Source organism: Cherax quadricarinatus, chromosome 72, assembly GCF_038502225.1.
Source record: "Cherax quadricarinatus isolate ZL_2023a chromosome 72, ASM3850222v1, whole genome shotgun sequence".
NCBI lineage: Eukaryota > Metazoa > Arthropoda > Malacostraca > Decapoda > Parastacidae > Cherax > Cherax quadricarinatus.
The window spans coordinates 12,341,393-12,366,784 of record NC_091363.1 but is presented as its reverse complement, the minus strand read 5'-3'; the positions used below and the strand labels follow the sequence as shown (position 1 = coordinate 12,366,784).

The 25,392-nt window shown below is 39.3% G+C and overlaps 4 protein-coding genes across 4 annotated transcripts; 2 read left to right on the top strand and 2 right to left on the bottom strand.

Annotated features, from left to right (window-relative positions):
- The first annotated feature begins 11,555 nt into the window (after positions 1–11,555).
- On the top strand, positions 11,556–12,951 carry LOC128701455 (cuticle protein 7). Its single transcript, XM_053795158.2, has 3 exons — positions 11,556–11,594; positions 11,922–12,074; positions 12,522–12,951. Exons 1-3 carry the CDS (start codon positions 11,583–11,585, stop codon positions 12,768–12,770), a joined length of 414 nt encoding a protein of 137 aa, XP_053651133.2. The 5' UTR covers positions 11,556–11,582; the 3' UTR covers positions 12,771–12,951.
- Positions 12,952–15,928: 2,977 nt separating this feature from the next.
- On the bottom strand, positions 15,929–16,827 carry LOC128701456 (pro-resilin-like). Its single transcript, XM_070100204.1, has 3 exons — positions 16,775–16,827; positions 16,399–16,497; positions 15,929–16,249 (listed from the first exon to the last, which is right to left on the bottom strand). The coding sequence occupies exons 1-3, from the start codon at positions 16,784–16,786 to the stop codon at positions 16,001–16,003; spliced, it is 360 nt and encodes a 119-aa protein (XP_069956305.1). The 5' UTR covers positions 16,787–16,827; the 3' UTR covers positions 15,929–16,000.
- A 3,259-nt stretch (positions 16,828–20,086) lies between these two features.
- On the bottom strand, positions 20,087–21,005 carry LOC128701413 (pro-resilin-like). Its single transcript, XM_053795122.2, has 3 exons — positions 20,961–21,005; positions 20,573–20,674; positions 20,087–20,407 (listed from the first exon to the last, which is right to left on the bottom strand). Exons 1-3 carry the CDS (start codon positions 20,970–20,972, stop codon positions 20,159–20,161), a joined length of 363 nt encoding a protein of 120 aa, XP_053651097.2. The 5' UTR covers positions 20,973–21,005; the 3' UTR covers positions 20,087–20,158.
- Positions 21,006–22,097: 1,092 nt separating this feature from the next.
- Positions 22,098–23,034, top strand: LOC128701457 (pro-resilin-like). Its single transcript, XM_053795159.2, has 3 exons — positions 22,098–22,149; positions 22,446–22,547; positions 22,714–23,034. The coding sequence occupies exons 1-3, from the start codon at positions 22,138–22,140 to the stop codon at positions 22,960–22,962; spliced, it is 363 nt and encodes a 120-aa protein (XP_053651134.1). The 5' UTR covers positions 22,098–22,137; the 3' UTR covers positions 22,963–23,034.
- The last annotated feature ends 2,358 nt before the right edge of the window (positions 23,035–25,392 follow it).

The following is a 25,392-nucleotide window of genomic DNA, read 5'->3' as shown; positions in this document are numbered from 1 at the left end:
AGCTCCATTCTCACCACAACAGAAAGTCCAACTATCCAAACCGATGGCAGCCAGAGGTTTCAAGGTGTAATCTCCATCATACTCCGGAAGGCCTGTAAGCTGAAAGCATGGAACTACACTTATACGAGGGATATACTGACAATATACTGACACCGACGCAAGTGGTGTGACTTGTTTCAGAGAGTCCAAGAAGTTCCTCAAATATTGGAGTTCCATAGTGTACTTAGTTTCATTCAAAATGGATCAAAGACCTTAGGATCAAAAGAAAACTCTGCACTCAGTCTCCTGGAAGAGTTGGTTAATTTTTTCAGTGTAAGCAAGGGACTGTTTATCACTCTGTCAGTCCGTCCATTCATCTTACCATCTGTTTGTTAGTCCGTTCAACCGGCAGCACGTCCACCGCTCGTCGGTGAGCTCGTCTGTTTCTTCGGTCTGTTCGCTTGGTCTGGACAAGAGTGATGACTGAAGTTCCATGAGGATCAATTCAACAACCGGGGGTTTTCCTGATATACAGTACTGCATGTTAGTGACAAACCGGGGGTGACTGAGTTATATATATACAGTGGAATCTCTGGTCACGAACGCTGCCGAACACGAACAAATCGGTTCACGACAAAAAAAATAGTAAAATTTTTGCATCTGGTCACGAACACATAATAGGGTGCCAAACAAACACAGATGCGCCAATTTTCACATTCCGTGCCATTTTTTCACACGCGCTAATTTTCCCCACTTCCTGTAATTACGACGGTGATAATTTTGGTTTAACAATGTTTTATCAGTAGGTCGTGCCCAAACAGCTTCTCGCAGTGCCAGTATCCGGCTAGGACTTGCCATATATGGGTTTTAGTAAATATTTTTTCCTCAGTTGTTTGTTGGGCTATCTTATTGAAACTTAGGCAATGTATGATGGAAAGATGGTTCTTGATGTACACCAGAAATGAAAGAAATCGGACGATAAATAACGGAGTTCACTGATCAACCATTAGACGCTCCTTACAACTCTTATGACTTGTGTAATGTTAGTTTTCTCAGTTCAAGGTTTTCTCAGCGTTATTCAAGATTTTTACATTTAGATTACTATTATAATGTGCATTCTATGATATAATTAACTATTTTTGTGCTTAAAAATCTTAAAAAAAAAAAAAAAATATTTACATACAGTTCGTAGGGGTCTGGAACGGATTAATCGTATTTACATACAATCCAATGGGGAAATTAGGTTCAGTTCACGACCAAAGTTTTGGAGCGAATTATGGTCGTGACCAGAGGTTCCACTAAGTGCTTGAGTCTGCCCAGGTTGACATATTTCCTAAGATGTGCACCTTCATATGATAACCCTATACAGCACGAATATGACAGTATTCTGAGGCAGATTTTTACGAAAGTACTTAACCTTACTCTAGAAGACGGGCAGTGGAACCAAGCTACACTTCCAGTCAGACTAGGAGGCATTGGTGTCCGCAAGTCATCACAGATTACGTTACCTGCTTTTCTGTCCTCGTGTATTGCATCCAGAGAGCTTGTAGCAGCGATTCTCCCTGAACATCTTAGGGACAAGATTGGAGTCCAGGACCAAAAATTCATTGACGGAGCAATGATCTGGGATAATCTAACGGGCTCAGAAACCAGACCTGCTCCCCCCAACAACTACAAACAATCGCACTGGGATGGTCCAATAGTGGAAAATATAGCCTCAACAATGCTTCAGAGTGTGTCAGGGAAGGATAGAGCCTGCCTGCTGGCAGTGAGACCCCTCATGCTGGGGACTTTCTGTTGGCTGTTCCCAACTCCAGCCTTGGCACACGCCTCGACCCACAGACCATCCGCATCGGTGTTGCCCTTCGACTTGCCGCCCCTATTCTCGCCGAACACAGGTGTATTTGTGGCAGTGAAGCAGCAGACCGATTCGGGTACCATTGTCTTGTGTGCCGTAAATCCGAGGGAAAGATTGCAAGACATGAGGAGGTTAATAACATTATCAAGAGGAGCCTCACAACAGCTGGATGCCCAGCAGTAAGGGAGCCACCCCAACTATGCAGATCTGATGGCTGCCAGAAGCGTCCAGATGGTATCACCCTTCAAGCCTGGACAGATGGGAAGCAGGTGGTGTGGGACTATACATGTGCATCTACCTTGGCTGATACCTATCTCCAATACACCAGGGAGGAAGGAGGGGCAGCTGCCAGCTTCAGGGAGTCCCAAAAGTCTAGAAAATATGGAGAACTTGCCCATCATTATATGTTTGTTCTCATAGGCTCAGAGACCCTTGGCTCATGGGGAAAGAGTGCATCTAAATTCCTTAAGGAGCTGGGAAAAAGACTCATCAGGGTAACTAGGGATCCCAGGGCAGCTAGTTTTCTGTTCCAGCGGCTCAGTGCGGCTGTTCAAAGGGGTAATGCCTGCTGTATTTTGGGCACACGCCCCAGCTCTGAGGAGCTGGATGAGATTTTCGCCTTATAATCGGTGATACACAAGTAACAACATGTACCTTATATGCCACCTTTATATCAACAATGTATCTCTTAAATCTTAAATATATATATATATATATATATATATATATATATATATATATATATATATATAATGTGTGTGTGTGTGTGTGTGTGTGTGTGTGTGTGTGTGTGTGTGTGTGTGTGTGTGTGTGTGTGTGTTTAAAACATGAGAGAAAAGACAGGTTACCGAATACAGTTTAATATGAAAAGACTGTACAGGACACAAATAAGAAGACTTTAGGAGTGAGCATGTGATAACATGAATATCACTAGAGACTTACTTGAGCAGAACAACTTGAGTGATACATGTGAGACTGGCAAAACCAAAAAGTGCCTTTGAAACTTCTAAAAAATACTTGCTGGTGAGACCGCAAGCAATGTGATCAAAATTATTATATTCTCAGGGAATCATTAAACCTGAAGAGGTCATGCAACGCCTTGAGAACATAGAGTAATCAGGTTAGACCGAAGGAAGTGAAGCGTAGCTGCACCTTATTCAAGAGTTTTTGACCTGTATGAACAAAAAAATAACGTGAAACCCGCTGGATCAAGAAATGCTAGCTTCTGATGTATCAAGAACTACCTCGACGATTCAGTTCTGTATATCCTGGAAAACCTTGAGGGCATAAGAGACCGTGTTTGGGCAGCTAAAAGGCGCATGATCACAGCTTTCAGTTTTCACTGTAGGAGACTATATTGGGGAAATAATCGAACAGTAATGAAATAGGGTGGTCTAAGACCCAATTCGGAGTTCAGTTTTCTCTACAAGCATAGAAAGACTGCTAGCCTAGAGGTACAAGATTATGATAGAAAGTGGCAAAAGCTAAACACGATGTTTGGCTAACCGGACTGAGGCCTAAACTTCAAAAATCCAGGTCCTTGGATTGCCTAATGTAATCAAACTTGGTTTCTATTAAACAGACCTGCTCGATCTGCGCTTTCTTGAGAGAACATCAAACGTATAGATCCCTCTTCCCTTAACCTGAAATGTTAGGAGCCTGGTCAACCATAAAATTCCCAACAGAAGGGTCGACAGGTCCAGAATGACTGAATTTTGTGTTGAATTTTAATTAATTACCTAATTCTCCATATATTTACCCGAAAGACAAGTAGGTTTAAGAAAATATGCTTTGGGCACTTTTCAGGGATAGGAGAGAGGTGGTTCTTGAAGGGAGCTGCCAACGCACTTACACGTTTTTGGGGAAGGGGCGGTGGCTCAGATAACAGCACCTAAACGATGTTTTATTTTTTTTTCAAATGAATTAACTGACTGTAAACCCGCCCAATCCTGTTCTTCAAAAGAATGCAGCTCCTTAAAGGAAGGTTCAATGTAAGAGGAAGTTATCGCGGGTGGCCAGAAAACAAGGAAGAGCGAGCCCCACAAGGGGCAGAAAGACTCGATTCCAAAAAAGTAGAGAACCCTGAACCAGCAAGGGAGACAATACCAGCAACACAACTTCACAGGGTTTTCCAGTTAGTGGCACACACTGTGTAAATAGTGATATCTACAGACCACCATACTTACATAAACGATAGAAACTTTAATGAACATTTATACACAGAATGTAGAGAGGGAGGAATAACCAGCAATATGATTGTAGCGCAAATTAAAATTCCTGTCAACAAACAAATGACAGTAACTGGAATAATAACAATAGCAGTAAATAATAATATTAATAATAAATAATAATGCATATGTGTAAGATAATACGTCAAGACAACTCCAGCACATCAATGATGTAATACAGTGGTGACCAGGTCGTATATAAACTAGAGTCCTTGTATCTTAACATCACTCTAACAAGGCAGCATCCAGTTCATAACAAGTGAACTACATCTTTAACAGTTATCAAGCAGTGTCACCTACTTTATATTTCTCCCTTAATTTGCCCAGGAAATAACTGTAACAAACACATGCATAGTCACAATAATAAAAACTAAATCTACGGAACTTCTGTCTTAATACATTTAAATAGTTATCATTTTTAGAAATATCAAATTCCACAGAAATCTCTTACTCAAAGCTTCAATCATTTCCTTAGATATTCAATTTACGTTTACATTCGCTTTTCTGCAGTTGTCCCCGAGGATGAACCCTCCAGCAGGTCTAGACTTTAATACATATTCAATGTACTTTTTCCTCTGCTAGGAGATCTTGGGCAATAAGGAGATTTAAAAAAAAAAAAAGTCTTTTTCATCTTGATCTTGACTGAGTTTTGGGGGTCGCATCAGCATGCTGATCCGAGGATGGAGTAGCCTGAACGTGAGTGAGAGGTAGTGTCTACCTAGCAGCCAGTCGTCCTCTTGCCATAAGTCCTTGTCAACAAGAACTTATTGGATTTTTTAACGGCAATTTTTGTTAACTTTATTTAATGTTGAAGTATGGTATAAACGAGGCTTCCTGGGTGAGAACCATAGGAAAACAATGCTATTATTGTTAACTCTATCCATCCTATAATATTGCATAAACCGTCACAAAAGATGCAATGTTTCTTTCCCATCTCAAGGTTGTGTGTTGATCCTGGGGTATATAAAGAGACAGCATCCCTCGCTGGGCATCAGTTTAAACCTTAGTCTTCCAACATGGCTTTCAAGGTACAGCAACTGATCTGTGTTGGTCTTATTTGATTTATACGAAGATTTTGATGTACTCTTCAACACTCAAACTTCGTACATGGTGCATTTGATTCTTAATACTAAGTGATAACACTAAGGAGACTTTTATATATAGTGTTATGAAAATAATTAATTATGTATTTTTGCAGGTTATAATTGTTGCTTCTTTTGTGGTGGTCGCTGTAGCTCGTCCTAATCCCCTCCCAGACAATCCCCCCGCCGCTGGTTATGGTCCACCTCCCCCACCACCCCCACCAGCGTATGGTCCTCCCAGTCCCCCTCCAGAGGTGAGTGACAACCCCTAGCCAGTTTCGTTCCAACATCTCACAGATCGTGTGTTAGTGTGTGTGTGTGTGTGTGTGTGTGTGTGTGTGTGTGTGTGTGTGTGTGTGTGTGTGTGTGTGTGTGTGTGTGTGTGTCGTGTCGAATAGGTAAAACTTACGATTTTGTCTTAAATGACAACGCTCTTCTTGCCGAATAAGGCAAACGAAAATTTGCGTATATAATTTTGCAAAAATTGTTTTGAACCTAACGAAAAAAAATATTTCATTGTGTTTGTTTATAATTAAATTATTGTGAACTTATCTAAAATATATTTAGTTGGATTAGGCTAAATTTGTTGTAAATTGTTATAAATTAAATTGCTATAAATTGTTATAATAAGGTTAGGTAAGTTTTCTAAGATTCTTTTGGTAGGGGATTTCTCAAGGCAATGAAACTGCAGCTCATGCAGCAAGGGCTTACATCAGGGATCTACCAGAAGACAAGGCCGTTGTCAAACTAGACTTTAGAAATGCCTTTAATATGGTGAAAAGAGATGTGGTCTTGCCAGCTGTTTGGGATCGGTTCCCGAGCCTTTTCCCCTTCATTTCAGCTAGCTAAAGCAAACCCTCAATTCTTTTGTTTGGCGAACATGTTATCAGAGGGTGTTCAGCAGGGTGACCCACTCACTTCATTTCTCTTCTGCTAGGCAGTAAGAGAACTAACATCCAGCCTGCGCAGCTAGCTCAACATCTGGTACTTTGGCGATGGAGCTCTGGCAGGTACAGAAGAGTCTCGCTAGAGGACTTACAACTGGTGAAGACACAGGGAGAATCCTTGGGACTCATCCTCAATCCCTCCAAGTGTGAAATCATCAGAACCAACCAGGAAATAATCAGAGCTGTGCGAACAATCCTTCCTGAAGCGTCTACCACCACTGCAACCAAGAGCACCCTCACGGGAGCACCGCTGGGTGATCAGGCCATCGACACAGTCCTCAAGGACAAATTAAATGAACTGAAGAGAATGGAGGAGAAAATAAGGGATCTTAATGCCCATGATGCTTTGTATCTCCTCACAAGGTGTCTTACTCTGCTAAGACTCACTTCCTGAGGTGTGCACCCTCTTTTGACAACCCAACACTCAACGAATATGATTCACTCTTGAGATCAGTCTTTAAGAAGACACTGAATCTGTCACTGGAAGGTCAGCAATGGGATCAGGCAACTTCTCCAGTGCGACTGGGAGGTATAGGGGTGCGCAAGGCAACGCAGGTAGCTATACCTGCATTTTTGTCCTCGTGTTTGGCTTTCAGTGTGGACTAGTCAAGGAGATTGTCCCCGAATGTTTGAGAGGTGCAGTAGGAGCTCAAGACCCCAGGTTCATTGAAGCAGCCATGCTGTGGGACACCTCTGTAGACCCCTCAAGCAGACCAGTTCCTCCCAAAGAGCACAAACAGTCCCTTGGGACAAACCGATAATCAAAAAAATTGCCAACACAGTACTCTCCAACGATTCATGAGAGGACATAGCTCGCATCCTAGCGGTGAAGGCACTACATTCAGGAGATTTCCTTTTAGCTGTTCCCAATTCCTCCCTGGGCACACGACTCGACCCACAGGCCATTCGGGTTGGTGTTGCTCTTCGCCTAGCCGCCCCCATACTCACCGAACATAGGTGTAATTGCGGCAGGATGTCGGCTGATCAATTTGGACTTAATGGTCTCGTGTGTCATGCATTTAAAGGGAAGTATGCTAGATATGAGGAGATCAACGACATCATAAAGAGATATCTCGCCACAGCCAGTTGCCCAGCTGAACGGGAACCCCAAGTACAGAGGTCTAATGGAAGTAAAAAGCATCCTGATGGAGTCACTATGCTACCCTGAACGTAGGGAAAGCAGGTTTCCTGGGACTACACCTGTGCCGCCAGTTTAGCGGACACCTACTTGCCATACTCTGAAGTTGAAGGGAGTGGAGCTGCCAGCTACAGGGAGACCCATAAAATCCGCAGATATGAAGGCCTGTCCCTTTGCTATAACTTCATCGCACTAGGGTCAGAGACCCTTGGAGCTGAGTGAAAATCTCGTCACAGAAACTGGATTACAGAGCGGCCAACTTCCTCTTTTAGAGACTCAGTGTTGCGATCCAGAGGGAAAATGCCTGCAGCATTCTGGGCATTCTACCCACTTCTGGGGTGCTGGATGAAGTATTCTAGATGTAGGCTCTGAAATGTTATTTTTGTTGTTCTATTCCCCATTGTATTTTTGTCAATGTATTTTGCCTTTAAAGTGCACATAGAATTTAGAATATAGGGGTGGTAGAAGAAAATATGCAAACAGCTCTGAATATGAGGGTATATATATATATATATATATATATATATATATATATATATATATATATATATATATATATATATATATATATATATATATATAACATAGTACATAGTGGATCAGTCTTTCGTATTTCTAGTATTGTATCTTTTTGTTACGTTTATGTTTGAGAAACAAATGAACACATGAACCACATTGTTGCACTTCATGTATATATTAATTTTTTTTTTGTAATTTGCAGCCCCCTGCAAAGTACAACTTTAAATGGTTAGTGAAGGACGACGAATCCGGCAACGACTTCGGTCATGAGGAAACCCGTGATGGACCTCATACTGAGGGTAGCTACTATGTGCTGCTTCCTGACGGTCGTGTGCAGAAGGTGACTTACACTGTCGATGGTGAAGGTGGTTATGTAGCTGTGGTGACGTACGAGGGCTCGATCAAGCCTCCCGCACCAGTCTACACACCAGCTCCTCCAGTTTATGGCTAAAGGAACATTAATATTGCAAGTCACCTGTAATCAATGAAGGCATGTTCCAGGACTCTCAATTAAACCAGAACTCTTACACGCCAGCTTCTCTCCATAAATATTTATACTCGACTGATTCTATTTATTGAAATGGTAGTAATCAATGTAACAAAACAATAAATATTTGATGAATTTAATCCATTTTATACTGGACACTAAATTTTCAGATAACTGTTTGTATCTCTTAAATTTTTTTCGTGTATACACTTCATGCTTGGTAGTGGATCTTCTGGGATGAGATCTTGGGATGTGTGCTTGTGTCTCTCTCGTCTTCATTCCTTCCTAATTATGAATTCGTCTCGAAGAGTCAATGAACCCTTGCTGCTGGCTCTCATTACTTTCCCGGGGAGTGCTAAATCCGCTGGGGTCAGTCAGCTCCACGGAAAGAGAGGAAGGTCCAGTCCCCTGTATCAAGAACCTCTTATCCCTCATCTTTGTCAAGGATCTTCCGTTCAGGAGTCCAGAAGCCTCAATTATCGTCCCTCCTGCCAATGGCTGCTTTCAGGGAGCAATTTTTTCCAAGGATATTAATATAATTTTTGAGGAAAACTGAATGACCTGAAGATGATGGAATAGAGAATAAGCTATTGGGTGACCATGCGGTGCTGTGCTTTCTCACACAGTTCCTGGCGTTGCCCATACTAGGTTATTTCATGAGGTATGAAGCCTCCTTTAGCATCCAAAACAGAAATGAATACTAAAAGCACCTTAAGTCAATATTAAGGAAAGCGCTCAACCTTTAATCAGAGGATCACCAGTAGGATTAAAGAATCTCGTTAAACTGTGGTAATAGGAATTAGCAAAGGGACAGAAATAGCGTTATATGCATTCCTAAATTTGGGTATTGCATCAAGTAAGTTAGAGGTCTTCAAGAGGTTGTTTAGAACTTAGGATCCAAAGTTCATTGGAGGACCAAGACAATATAATACCCAACCAGACTCTTCAAGCAGACGAACTCTTTCTAAAGACCCCAGTGTCATTCCATTAGCTCTAATTACAGTGGAGAAAATATATCAACAATGTTCGGCAGTGTCTCTGGTAAAGATGCATCTTTGCTGGAATATTAGCAAGTTTGTCATGTCACTCACAAGTTTGTCATGTCACTGACAAGTTTTTCGTGTCACTGTCAAGAAGCTTTTTCAAGATATAGTTAAAAACGCACAGAAATCTTAAAAAGCAATAAAACTTTCCCTACAACAAATATAATAATAATAATAATAATAATAATAATAATAATAATAATAATAATAATAATAATATTATTATTATTTTATTATTATTTTGGGAACAATAATACACATGTTGATTTTAACCATAGAACATATTGATCATTTTCACTGAGATATCGCAATAGCCAGGAGAGACCAGTACTTGAGTCAGAGACCAGTACTCGAGTCAGAGACCAGTACTCGAGTCAGAGACCAGTACTCGAGTCAGAGACCAGTACTCGAGTCATACCGAATGAAGCAAATGTTGAGCATTTATGAGAGGTAATAACCTGTTTGATAGAGCTAGCTGTCTCACCTGGCCAGCAAAAGTGAATGATAAATGCGTACCAGGAATACTAAAGGGTGATTCTGCGAACCTTCTCCCTTGATATATATTTTTAACATTCACTAGTAAAGCAGGACTGTGCGGATACCTTTCACTCAGGAGATGAATCCTTATAGCAGGTTTTAAATTTTTGTTTTTTATATGTTTTGATATTGTTTCAGTGACGTGACTTCTTGAAGGTCTGGAGTTTCATCCGCATATAAATTGCATTTTTCCCCCAAATGGCTCGCATCAGTAGGCTTTCAGTCAGGTTCTATTTTTACTTCGTAGTTATAGCAGGTGTATAAGGAGGCTTACCCATACGTCTCGTCTAGATCATGCCGGAACTATGTTAGGCACAGTATACGCACCCATCATATTCCTCATCCTCATATCTGACATATACAGAGATGCAAACCATAGCTCCGTGTCTTCCTTTGCTGATGACACCCGTATTGTCAAGACAGTGACCTCCATCGAAGACACTGCAAGACTCCAAGTGGACATCAACCAGATCTTCAAAGGGGCCACTCAAAACAATATGAAGAGAAATTTCAACTGCTCAGATATGGAAAATTAAAACTGTATCAGGGTACACAACAAATTCTAACCATACAATAGAGCGAAAATGTAATGTGAAGGACCTGGGAGTGATAACGTTAGAGGATCTCACCTTTAAAAGCCACAACAATGTATCTACCACATTTGCTAGAAAAATGATAGGATGGGTAATGAGAGCCTTCAAAAGTAGGGACGCCAAGCCCATGATGATTCTCTTGAGATCGCTTGTTCTCTCTAGGTTGGACTACTGCTATACATTAACTGCCCCTTCAAGGCTGGCGACATTGCAGACCTGGAGAGTGTACAAAGAACTTTCACGGCACACATAAGTACAATAAAGCACCTAAATTACTGGGAACGGTTGAAGTTCCTTGATTTGTATTCCCTAGAATGCAGGCGAGAAAGATACATGATAATATACACTTGGAAAATTCTAGAGGGATTAGTACCAAACTTGCACACGAAAATCACTCCCTATGTAAGCAAAAGACTCGGCAGGAGATGCAACATTTCCCCAATGGAAAGCAGGGGTGCCACGAGTGCACTGAGAGACAACACAGTAAGTGTCAGGGGCCCAAGACTGTTCAACTGCCTCCCAGCATACATAAGGGGGGATTACCAATAGACCCCTGGGTGTCTTTAAGAAGGCACTGGCCTGGCACCTAAAGTCAGTACCTGACCAGCCGGACTGTGGTTCGTACGTCAGTTTGTGCAGGGCCAGCAGTAACAGCCTAGTTGATCAGACCCTGATCCACCACGAGGCCTGATCTCAGACCGGGCCGGGGGAGGCGTTAACCCCAGAAACCCTCTCCAGGTATACTCCAGGTAACCTGAGCATTCTCGCTCAGGAGAATGCTCAGGTTACCGAGTAAGAAACTTTCCCATATGTCTCGCTCACATCTTGACAGAATTGTTAACTAACCTGAGCATGCTAAATCAAGGAAGGAGGAGTCTGAACGTGAGTGAGAGGTAGAGCTGAGTCTAGCAGGCGGTCAGCCGTTCTCTTGCTCCAGCAAAATACGACTGAATTATCCGAGGCAAACTGGGTGTGAACCGGAGGAATAATAATGGGATAATTATTATGTCTTCCTGGCTCATCGTATTGCAAAAAAGTGACCTCTCTAAGAATGCAGTCCTTCTTTCTCCTCTCAAGGTTGTGACGTCATGATACTGCAGGTTGAGCCTGGAAATATAAGGAGGCAGCATCCCTCTCTGGGCATCAGTTCTAACCTTCGTCTGCTCCCAACATGTCCCTCAAGGTAAACCAATTAAGAGGTGTCGTTCATGGTTCGCGTAGAGATGTTGAAAAACAGAAATAATACAAACACTAGGGCATTTTAGTGGAAAAGTTTGGGTTACTGGAAACGTGACCATGATCCGAGGGCCAAAACTTTTCCAATAGAATGTCGTAGCGTTTGCATTTTATGTTATATTTCCAATAACCTGTCTGTTTCATGTACAAGTTGATGTACTTAGTCGTTCACAGTTCCAGTTCTTGGTGCGTCTCTTTCCTACTGCAAATCAAAGAACATAAGATGAAGATATTTTATTTATCAAATCTATTATTTACGTTATAACTTTTACAGGCTATAATTGTTACCACTTTCGTGGTAGTCACTGTAGCTCGCCCTAATCCTCTCCCCGATGAAGCTCCGGCCAACGGGTATTCTCTCCCTCAACCTCCACCTCCACCTCCACCTCCACCTCCAACATATGGTCAGCCCAGCCCCCCAGTTGAGGTAAGACAATATATAATATCATAGGTGTGCATCTTATATATATATATATATATATATATATATATATATATATATATATATATATATATATATATATATATATATATATATATATATATATATATATGGTTCATTGTTGGCCTTAAAAAATCATGTAACGACACGTTAAAAATGTTTACTGGTGATGCAAACTGGAATTTGTGTAAAACTATGTTTGCTACAACTTTTATGCTCTTCATAACCTTGGGAATTCCGGAATCATTCTTTTAAACAGTCTTTTTTAGTCCCTGTATTTAGCTGCAGAATAAGTCACACTTGGTGGATCAGCGGTTTGTACTAACAATATTCCACCCCTTTATTGTTTTCTTCATGTATAAGACGCAATAGATTAAAGGTTATTGTACTGATACATATGATGCATATATTATTGTTTCGCTGTCATTGCAGCCTCCTGCAAAGTACGACTTCGACTGGTTAGTAAAGGACGACGAATCCGGCAACGACTTCGGTCACCAGGAAACCCGTGATGGACCCCATACCCAGGGTAGCTATTATGTACTACTTGCTGACGGTCGTGTGCAGAAGGTGACTTACACTGTCGATGGTGAAGGTGGTTATATTGCCGTGGTGGCGTATGAAGGTGAGGCCAAGCCTCCTGCACCCGTCTACACCCCATCTCCTCCTGTCTACGGCTAAATAAGCAATCATAACTCAACTGTAACCCACGAGGGCAAGTCCAAATCCCATAAATTTACCCTGATCTCTTACATAGCAGCACTTACACCCAAAAGTGAGGTCAACTGTTGCCTTTAAGTTTGTTTGATTCTATTTATTGGTATGGTAGTAATCACTGTAAATGAATAATAAATACCTACTGAAGTTATTCTTTCTCTTATTTAGCATTAAATTTTGAATTAATGTTAGTACCTCTAATATTTTACAAGTAAACAATGTGCTTGGAAGTGGATATTTTAAGTAATTTATTTATATACCTCTTTTGCAAGATCCCCGGTATCAAACCCCTTTAAAATTTTAACTTACATAACCAGAGCTACAATCAAGTCGTCTGGATAGTAACTATGACTTCCAGAACTAACTATTGATGAAGTAGGTCTGAAATACGCCATTTTTACCATTGATCTAGGTGTATGCATGAAAGAATTTCCACTGGTATGCAATGAACCTAAGCGGTATGGTGAACATATCATTCTAACTGGCACATTTTACCTGTGTGTATACATGGTCGATTGGGAGAAAAATGGAAGGAAGTGGTCTCACTGATATTGTGCTAGAGACAGACCTGGTGGGATCTAGCACTGTGTACTTAGTACTGGGTGTGAAGAATTGCAGTAGGTTATGCTGTCCCATAAGCTGCTTGTGGAAAGTTATGAAAGGATATTTCTGAGAGAATTCCTGAAAGAATACAACCAATTCTTGTCTTCGAAGAGCTATCTGCACAAGAAGAGCAGGGATCGAAAGATATCAGCTCTTCGCTAAGAGGCACTATCCAGACATCTCTAATTATTTTGAGAGGTACTAGTCATTTCGATGTGTTTCTAATGTGCAGAGTGTGAAAATATCTCAGTTCTGGGCACCCTACATGGATCGTGTCTCTTTAGTCCTTCAGTTGAGTGAAGAAGTGGAATGATTTTGACCTCTATGCAAGACCTCTTCTCATATGATGCCCAGAACTATGCAAGGTACATAGCAATAGTTGCTGCATTTCTTGCAAATATCGAGCAAACACATTCTGGAGCAACAGAGGTTTTCAACTGGGAGCCTTAATGTAGCACGATCCATGGTGCCTGGGTGTCGTTAGGATGTGGACAGTACAATGGATGTGGACAATACAATGGAGGAGACTTTCATGAAGCACTGCAAGTCTTATGGAGGAGCATCTGGTGCTGACCATTCAGGAATCACAAGGAATAATGCTGCATAACAACGCTGGGTACTGACCACTCATGAAAAATCCAAGTTCCTTGCTGAAAAAATTTCTATGGCAGACATGGGTTGACTCAGATACACACAAGGATACGTCTAATGCTGAAATACAGAGGAGTTAGCAGGATGTACAGAAGACAGTGGAAACATTTTCCAGCTTCCTGTGCCCGTTAGGTCGATCACACACACTATAGAAAAATCAAACCATGCAATGTGTCATTAGGTGCTTAAATCACATGGGCTTAAAGAAGTTAACCATTAAAAAGATGGGTCTTAAAACTATTGCTGATGCAAAGAAGAAAGCGATACTTAACTCCTCTCCTCTAAGAGCAAGATGGTCCAATATAAACACCAGGGCAATATTGTGTCCAAAATTCTTGTGAAATCAAGAACTCTTCAGATCGACACAGCAGAAGTCATTAAGTATGCTCTCACACCTGTCCCATCCAACACAAGCAAAGCTGATGGGCTCTTGGCTAAAATAAACAATGCTGCAAACATGTCAATCCTGATGAAGAAAATCTAAGATGAAAAGTGTCCACTGAAAATGTTCTGACTGTTGGAAGATGGAAATGCACTGTTTTATCACCTCAAAAAATTTCTTGATACCTTTAAACAAATATGCACAGAACTCCACATGATGACCAAGAATTATGTGAATGTGATACTTAGCACAGCTTCATACATCAAAAGGTTTAGTCATAGCTTTAGAACTCAAGAGAATAGGTGAATCAGAGAAACTAATTGTCAAGGGACCTACGATAAAAGGGCTAGGGAACTGGAAGAGCCTTCTAGTCAATTAGGAAGACAAGTAACAGTTGATTGCAGCGATGCAAACCTGCTGAAGTGAATAAGTCAAAGACAAGAAGGTCATCCTCATCAGAAATGGGAAGTCCCTTGGCATAGATGTAATAATCATACGGAATTGAGGAGCAGTCAGGAGGAAAAATGATAGCAAAGCGGTGCTATTCTTTAACTATGTTGCAGAAAGCGGTTATGATTATGTGAGTGCGAAGCCATGATAATAAAAGATTTTGAATCCTGCTTTAATCATGGAAGGACAATCAATCTCACTATATTCTCTGATACAGGACATGAGAACAAAAAAAGGGTACCTTAACATCACAATTGTCACTGCACAACAGTGAAAACCTATATATTGCACTGTTGGGGGTTTATGCATTTACTGGTTGCGATTCAGTCAGCTCATTCAAAGAAACTGGAAAGATCAAAGCACTAAAACTATTCAACTCACCAACACATTGTGAGACTCAAGCGACTTGATGAGCAGTGGGAGATGAGTGATGAGCAACTTGAAGGACGTGAGAATTTCACTTGTGCTGTCTATGGAAAGGGAAAATATAATAAGTATTGATAATGTGCGTTACATTATGCTGAATATTGAAATGTGATGGAGGTGTAACTATGGATAATCTAACATCGAGGACCATGGACCTTTCTAGATTACCACCTAGCAAAGCTTGCTTTAAGGAACATATTGCCAGAGAAAACTACCAAACAAGAATCTGGAAGGCCGCCAATATCCCTATTTTCGAGATGCGCAAACCATGGAAAGGCCATGGTTGGAAGGACAATGAAGAGCCTCTGTAGTGTAACGATAACATGGTCAGCCAATTTCTCTATTGACATTCTAGCAGAAGACGCTAAAGAACTTCTACCTGACGATTCTGATAAGACAAACCTGAAATATGCTGCAGAGAACTACGGTACTGACCATGCCGACTGATATTACCTTTCAGGCTATTAAACAATATACATTTTACTCTAATTCTGGTTCAGAATTAATCGGAAGAAAACTGTATACAGAGTTTCGGTGCTCGCTGGTTAATTCAAACTTCTTGCACCCTTCATTCTTTTAAGATATCAGGAAAAGTAAGATATAATTCAAAGTTGCACATTGATTTAATTACATTAAGAGAAAAACTTGTAATAAATAACATTATATTAATGTCACTGTTCATTTAACCATAGAGAGGAACTGGAGTGTAGGTCTGGTGTGTTGGGTGCTGGGCCTGGCCCTGGTAAGTCACTTCAGCCACGTAACCAGAGTCACCGTTAACAGTGTAGACTACATTTTCAACACGACCATCGGGAAGAAGCACGTGATACGAGCCATGAGTGTTGTCGCCGTCACGAGACTCTTGTTGACCGTAATCGTTACCTGACTGGTCGTCTTTGACGGTCCAATTGAAGTCGTACCGAGCAGGAGCCTGAAAAGAATGCTAGTGATATATTTTTTTTGTGTTGGATATTGCTTACTTGGCAAAACAAGCAATATACCTCTTGGGGCTCAGTATTTTCATATAAATACAACCTCAAAGATATAGAGAAAATCTTGAACACTGTGAACGATACTCACTTGAGGACCAGAAACGCCGTATGTTGGGGTGGGAGGGTAAGAAGGGTAAGACTGGGGAACACCCATCACCACTGCCACAAACACTGCCGCAAACACAACCTGCCAAAGTGTTTCAGTTTCAGCTTCTACGTCTTTTTGTATTAGTAACAACTTCCAGGGATATTTATATTTATGGTTTTTTGAAAATAATAAGTGCAATAATAAGTAATTTCTTTAAAATTAAAAAAAAAATCTTGACAAAATCTTGAGAGGCTGGGTGTAACCACAACATCTTACGTCAACTGAAACCTAAAAATAATTCGAATGCTGATATCATCGTTATGTAAGCATTAAAATGATTAAAACACTGATATAGTAATAAACAATGCTACTGTACCTTGACAAACATGTTTAGTGACTAAGATGAGACTGATGCTTCTGCATGAATCCAGTGACTTATATACCAGGAGCCTCACTCCAAGTTCATGACGTCACAACCTTGAGGGCTGCTTGTGGGGACCCGCACTGTAATTATATTTTAAATATGCTGAATATTCTTTGCAAAGACACAGTAACCAACAACAACAGCACTAAAACTAATAATGATAAAAAGTAATAAAATATAGATAAGTTATTACTTTTATTTATATTATGTTATTATTATTGTTGGTGTTCTTGTTCTTATGTTAATTTAAAATTTCGTCTTCGGAAATTTTAGTTTTTCTAAAGCGTGCTTGATTATTTATTATTTTGAACTGGCGGATGTATTTATCACATTAATATCAACATTACACATTACCATCCTCTCCGGTGATCAACTAACTGGTGACATTAACCTTCCGAGTAAATCTCTTCAATGTCACTTCATGACTTTTAAACTTGTTTTATGAAGCTGCTGAACATCGAGAACATTGTTCAACTTTACTTGTTCATGCGATGTTAACATTGTGAACACTGCATCATGGTTATCACTGATAAATGAATAACCGAGACTTATGGTTAAGTGTTTTTGTGCAGAAAGAGAATATTCCACTGTGGATTACAGGTTTAAAAGAGGGAATGATGGCGGACAGCACGAGGAAATACACCTAGTATGTATGGATTGCATTTCATTACTAACACCATTTTAAATTACAATTGAGTTGATTCCATAACTTTCGTCCAAGACAAAGCGGGACTTATCACAGTCCGTTTGAGAGTTGGCATCCTCATACTAGTTGTTTAAGCATGAGGATGGGTGCACTCCTATAAATATTAAGAGAATGACTGGTCATTGATACCTTCTGCCTCAGAGAATTTCCCCTCCTATCTGTTGCTGTTTTGCATCATTGCATAGCTCCTGACGACGCATGGGGAGTGCGAAAGATCTAAAGATTTTCATCATGTGACTTGTTCTGCATTAAGATCACCTGTTTGCGATTATATATATACTTCTTTATAGATACCCTAGTTCTTGCTCTTGAAACTCTAACCGTAGCCAAGAATCTGTATTACATAAAAGTGCGTGTCAGAACTTGACCAACTGCGTCTGGTGAGATTTAACAGAGTCTACATACATTGCCACTCCTTCTCTCATTTCACGCATTTGATTCTTTCGCAGAAGACTGAGTAATTTGTTATGCCATTACATATTAATAATTACAAAAACACCGATATTAAACCACGCTGATATTTTAGCCAGCGTAACCTAAAAAAAAACCCGGGGTCTCTTGTCTTGAACTTTGTCTCCCAAAAATTCTATCGTCAGATGTCTAAGACCGGGTCAGTTTTATTCTTACACGTATTCATGTTTCAATATTTTAACTGAATTATCATATTTTGGTTCTAATATATAATTTGGAGAACATATTTAGTATTTGTGGCACATTAAGAATTATTTAACTATTATCATCATTATTTCAGATTTAAGTAGATCAGCCAGAGATCGGTTTTTATACACGTATTGCGTTTTCCATTTGGGATAATTTTAGTACCTTAAATTATACACAACTTGGGAAGAATTTCACTAAACGTAAATCTGTGTGTATGCATGAGAACTGTAATGGTTTCTAATCATGAGGTTTCTTGTTCCTGAGCTTCTTCGACCTCATCATCCACACCCATGCTTTCTATACATTTAATAAAGAAAATTAAACTCTCATTCACTAATCGAGAACCAAACTCTCATTTTTATTCACTCACTAACCAAGCTTCATTTCCTTCACTCAAGCACCAGCATGTTGTATACATCTATTATATTTTCAGTCTCTATGCCTGACGAGGAAGCATCAATTCTCTGAAACTTTCAGGGAAGCACATTGATGCCAGTGTAAGCTCTAGAGCCCAAAAAATGAGAACTCTTTCCTTGATTCGAATCTGATTTCCTCCCATCTTCCAAGAGGTTTAACTCTCCCTGATGAATGCTACAACAATTGTTCAAAGACTTAGCAATATTTTTTTCAAATTTTACTATTATGGTTATGAATACGAATAAATATTTTGCGATAGGTCTCTCTGTTGTCCAGCATCATATTTTTTAAAAGCTTTAAAACATTTACGGAATTTAGAGAAAATTAAAAAAAAAATCCATCCTGAATTCATACTAAATAACAAGCTCATGATAAATTGAATTATTGTTCCAGACCAAGCTTTATTGGCACAATATTTTAATCATGAAATAAAATAATTGAATTAGCTATTTTTTTCATATTTTTAGTACAGGTAAATATATTTAAATTAGTTTTATTTGTACCTTTCTATTGCCGGAATTCTTCGTGTGTAATAACATTGCCATTTACCATAATAAGAAAAAATGCTTTTGCTATTTCAATATGAAAACCTACTTGTAAATCATCGTTATTTATTTATTATGTCTAATCAATGGATTAAGTTTTGGTGCAGTACTACATATAGATCTTCAAGAAAGAGTAACTAACGCAGATATATACACCGAGAGATGTATATACCCATTTTATATATACCTTTTTTTTTTTTTTATCACACTGGCCGATTCCCACCAAGGCAGGGTGGCCCGAAAAAGAAAAAACTTTCACCATCATTCACTCCATCACTGTCTTGCCAGAAGGGTGCTTTACACTACAGTTTTTAAACTGCAACATTAACACCCCTCCTTCAGAGTGCAGGCACTGTACTTCCCATCTCCAGGACTCAAGTCCGGCCTGCCGGTTTCCCTGAATCCCTTCATAAATGTTACTTTGCTCACACTCCAACAGCACGTCAAGTATTAAAAATCATTTGTCTCCATTCACTCCTATCAAACACGCTCACGCATGCCTGCTGGAAGTCCAAGCCCCTCGCACACAAAACCTCCTTTACCCCCTCCCTCCAACCCTTCCTAGGCCGACCCCTACCCCGCCTTCCTTCCACTACAGACTGATACACTCTTGAAGTGTATAAACACTGAGTGGTTACTTCCCTAATTAAGGAATTAAAATAGGTTACGAAGTCTATATAATCTCATTAAGAAATCAAATCAACCAACATTAATAACAAACCTTTGATGTAGTTAGTCTGCCAATATAAATAAGCAACACGATGTCTGCTTTGACTGCTCTCATTATAGAAGTGTTATTGTAGCATCATGAAAACTGTGATGCTATAAATGTTATAAATTTCCTTCTCTTCTATAAAGTATCTATCCTTGATTTAACTTGAAATTTCTGCAAACCTCAAAGTTTCTAGACACGAGGAAAATTAACATACAGTTAATTGTTGCATATTTATTTAGTATAACTACTCAAAACACTTTAATAAATAGCCTTAAATGTATGTCACTGTTGACTTAACCATAGACAGGAGCTGGAGTATAGGTCTGGTGTGTTGGGTGCTGGGCCTGGCCCTGGTAAGTCACTTCGGCCACGTAACCAGAGTCACCGTTAACAGTGTAGACTACATTTTCAACACGACCATCGGGAAGAAGAACGTGATAAGAGCCATGGGTGTTGTCGCCGTCACGAGACTCTTGTTGACCATAGTCGTTACCTGACTGGTCGTCTTTGACGGTCCAATTGAAGTCGTACCGAGCAGGAGCCTGAAAAAAAAAATACTAGTAATATGTTTTCTGTGTTGGATCTCATTTGACTGACCAAAGGCAGGTTCATTGCATATCTTATCATCATGCTCGTCTTCAGCATTTTGTTTTAAATATAGCTTCAAAGATATACAGAAAATCTTGTGCAATTTGGATGATACATACCTGAGGACCAGGAACGCCGTATGTGGGGGTTGGTGGCTTGTAGGAGCTATAAGACTGTGGGTGGGACATCGTCCCTGCCACAAACAGTGCCACAAATGCAACCTGAGAAAGTTTGCAATGTTTATTATTAAAATCTTTCAGTATATGATTAATTACTTTTAGAGTTAATTATATTTATTTTGGTGAAAATAGATGAGTATCACAATAAATCAGATGGATTTAAATTAAAAAAAGAACAGATAACAACAATATCGTGTAAGGTTGGGTATATCCTCATCACCTTATGTTATTTAATTTTGTGTCAGTATGGTAGATAATAAGGCTAAGAATACTTTAGTAGCTTAAAATATTAGCACTATACACATGGGTGACAACCCTATCACTGTACCTTGAGAAACATGTTTAGTGACTAAGTGGAATGAGACTGAGGCTTCTGCATGAATCCAGTGACTTATATACCAGGAGCCTCACTCCAAGTTCATAACGTCACAACCTTGACAGTTACTTGTGTCGTCCAGCAACATAATTATGTTATTACTCTGCTGCCGCCAGGTCACCATCTGGAGAAGACCTGGGCCGGGACAAGACCGGTGAGCCTACTACAATACAAACTCTGCTGCATTTTCTTTGAACAGCAAGAAAATGAACAGAATAAACCACAACAATAATATATATGTTGTGCCGAATAGGCAAAACTTGCAATTTTGGCTTGAATTGGAACGCTTTTCTTGCCAAATAAGGCAAGCGAAAATATGCGTATGCTATTATTTCGCAAAAATCATTCTGAACCTAACGGTAAAAATATATTTCATTGTGTTTGTTTATTATTAAATTACAGTAGACTTATCTAAAATATATTTAGTTCGATTTTGCTAAATTTAATTGCGAGTGCTAAAATAAGGTTAGGTAATTTTTAAAGGTTCTTTTGGAACAAAATTATTAATTTTTTTACGTGAAAAAAAGTATCTTTGAACGTAGAAGAGAAAATTTTAGAAAGGACTTAATTTTTAAATGAGTTCTTGCTTAGTGACCAATTTTTATCTATTTAGCACGACATGTATTAGAAGAACCTTAGAAAACTTACCTAACATTATTATAACAAGCGCAATTTGATTTAGCATAAGCCAACTAAATATATTTTAGATAAGTTTAAAATAATTTAATAATAAGCAAACACAATGAAATATATATTTTTTGTTAGGGTCAGACCGATTTTTGCGAAATTTTTGAATACGCAAATTTTCGCTTCCCTTATTCGGCAAGAAAAGCGTTGCTATTTAAGCTAGAATCGCAAGTTTTACCTATCCTGTTTATTCTGTTCATTTTCTTGCTGTTCAAAGAAAATGCAGCAGAGTTTGCATTGTAGTAGGTTCACCGGTCTTGTCCCGGCCCAGGTCTTCTCCAGATGGTGACCCGGCGGCAGCAGAGTTATAACATAATTATGTTGCTGGACGACACAAATAACTGTCAAGGCTATGACGTCATGAACTTGGAGTGAGGCTCCTGGTATATAAGTCACTGGATTCATGCAGAAGCCTCAGTCACATCCCACTTAGTCACTAAACATGTTTCTCAAGGTACAGTGATAGGGTTGTCATATTTACTGCACCCATGAGTATAGTGCTAATATTTTAAGCAACTAAAGTATTCTTAACCTTCTTATCTTCCTTACTGACAAAAAATCAAATAACATAAGATGTTGAGGGTATACCCATCTTCTCACGATTTTGTTGTCTGTTTTCTAACTTAAACCCACCTGATTTACTGTTACACTCATCTTTTTTTTTTTTACCAATGTAAATATAAATACTCTAAACGTATTTCATTGTATACTCAAAAAGATTTTAATAATAAACATTGTAAACTTTGGCAGGTTGCATTTGTGGCACTGTTTGTGGCAGGGACGATGTCCCACCCTCAGTCTCATAGCACCTATAAGCCACCAACCCCCACATACGGCGTTCCTGGTCCTCAGGTATGTATCATCCAAATTGCACAAGATTTTCTATATATATCTTTGAAGCTATATTTAAAACAAAATGCTGAAGACGAACATGATAATAAGATATGCAATGAACCTGCCTTTGGTCAGTCAAATGAGATCCATCACAAAAAACATTATACTGGCATTTTTTTTTCAGGTTCCTGCTCGGTACGACTTCAACTGGACCGTCAAAGACGACCAGTCAGGTAACGACTACGGTCAACAAGAGTCCCGTGACGGCGACAACACTCATGGCTCTTATCACGTGCTTCTTCCCGATGGTCGTGTTGAAAATGTAGTCTACACTGTTAACGGTGACTCTGGCTACGTGGTCGAAGTGACTTACCAGGGCCAGGCCCAGCACCCAACACACCAGACCTACACTCCAGTTCCTGTCTATGGTTAAATGAACAGTGACATTGATATAAGGTTATGAACTTAAATTTGTTGAATAAAGCTCTGTAAATAAATTTGCAACAATGAATTATATTTTACTTATTCTAATATCTAAAAAAGTATGAAATGCAAGAAATTCATGTTACAAATGACGGAGGATATCTTAAAAAGAGAAATTGAAATTAATCCTAAAGCATCACCCCTTTTGTTTATTATAATTCGGTAAAATATATTAATCACAACAGTCACGCAAATGAGATTTCTTGATATTTATTTATGTTTGGAGACTAATTTAAAGAGTCCGTAAGATACTTAGTTAACATGAAAAACAATCAGTCGTATCATAAAATAACTGATTTACTTACTTTAAGACCAACATAATGTGCCTTCATAATTTAAGCTTGAGAATTAGCATTATTATAATCTCAAGGCTTATTATCAGTTCCAAATTAAATTTGTTTAGTTTACACTAAATTCTTTGACTGTTTTAAAGGGCTATGAGAGGAATGAATATACAACACTAGCCCATCACTAAATATTTATGGGTCTCTTTCGGAATCTTACTCTCAGGAAACAGGTAACAGTAAGACTCAATGAAGGCAAAAGGACAGTAGATGCGATTCTGAGGATCAGACACAGGGATAATACAATATATTCATTCAGTATGCTGAGGGAATAGAATGAAAGTTTGGATCCCAATTTGAGAATGAACGAGAGTTCCGTTTCTCAAAGAGTGAATAAAAAAAAGAGCGTATTATGAGCTGAGTGTAAGATGTGATCCCACAGGAGACTATGGGATCACATGGCATGCTGCAAGCAGGCAGGAAACGCACTACTCTGCCTCTCTGTTCTCTCTCACTTACAACTTATTTGGTAATATACGGAGGGTTCATCCTCAGCCATTCTTGATTCTGAATAACCCACGTGAATTCATTGTTTCACTAAATACCATCAGTACAATACCGTCTCTCACTTCAATCCTCTATATGACTCTCTTCTGTTTTTATAAAGGTTAAGCCACAACCTTCACGACTGATCACAGACTTACAAAAATTCAACCTTTTAACTTTCTCACGATATTATTTCATACTGTTAATGACTCACAGTTCAAAATTCAATATATTTTACACCTTGAGCCAGATGGAAGCTTCCTTGCTTTAAAAGTAAATGTTTTGATTTCCTTACACACACGTATAATTATATCAGTGACATAAGAGAGGATAACATTTACTTTAATTTGTGCTCAACACGATAACTTATTCGCTTCTCACTTTTTCACTTTTATACAGCTGACACCATACTAACTTTGATGTATTAATAATGGTAGAATTACCTACAAAATGTTAAGAAAATAGACACAGATGCAGCTGATATGACATTTAATTATGGCAACTTTTGGCTCTTCAGGGCTTGACAGAGATTCTGAAGAGCGAAACGTTGCCACAATAAAATGTCACATTAGTTGCATCAATGTCCATTTACCTAACATGTAGTAAGAACTAAGTACAGCTCTGAGTTTTCTCAGTTACAATAAGGACGAGATGCGAGTGAGGCTTCGTAGCCTCGGTGGACACAATAAAATTTTACATGTAAAATAACCTTCCTGACTGTTATAATCATTTACAACTCTGAATGGGAAATTTTTAACGGAGGTTTAGGCAGGAGAAGGATAATTCAGGGTAAGTAGTCGTGTGATTTATAAGGTTGCCAACTGGGGTTGAGTAGGTGATTGTGTTGTTTGTCTAAATGTGAGGCTTAGGTCACAATGTTAGGGTTTGTTAGGAATGTAAAAATGATGAAAGGAAAAGGGTTGTTGTGGAAGTTTTGGAGACGTAGTGTTAATGAGGAGTGATGTGTTTGTGTACTTTTCTAATTGTGGTTGTAGAGGTCGAGTCTCGGCTCCTGGCCCTGCATCTCTGCTGGCCGCTACTGGTTTTACTCTTTCATGGCTGCTTGAGCCCTATCATGCATATTCTTGAAGCTATGTATAGATACTGTCTTTACAACTTCGCTGTCTGGGTCGTTCCACTTACTGACCACAATAAAGCAAAAGGAATATTTTCTAATATCTCTGTGATTCATTTGTTCTTTTAACTTTCAGCTGTGATCTCTCGTGCACCTGAGATCCGCTTCTCAGACTTTCCCTGTCCAATCTGTCAATTCCTCTGAGCATTTGTACGTCTTAATCATATCTCTGGTCCTTCTGTCATCTAGTATAATCAGATTTAACCCCCTAGTTTCTCCTCATATGTTATAACCTTCAGATCTGGGACTAGTTTTGTTGCAAACCTTCTCACTTTGCTCAGCTTTATCATATGCTTAACCAAATGTGGGTTCTATATTGATTTACTGATACTCCAAGATGACCAGTGTTGATGTTCCTGAGATCAGCACTTACATTTGTCAGTCTCACGTTTGCTGCAGCGGTTACTAGGCTGTG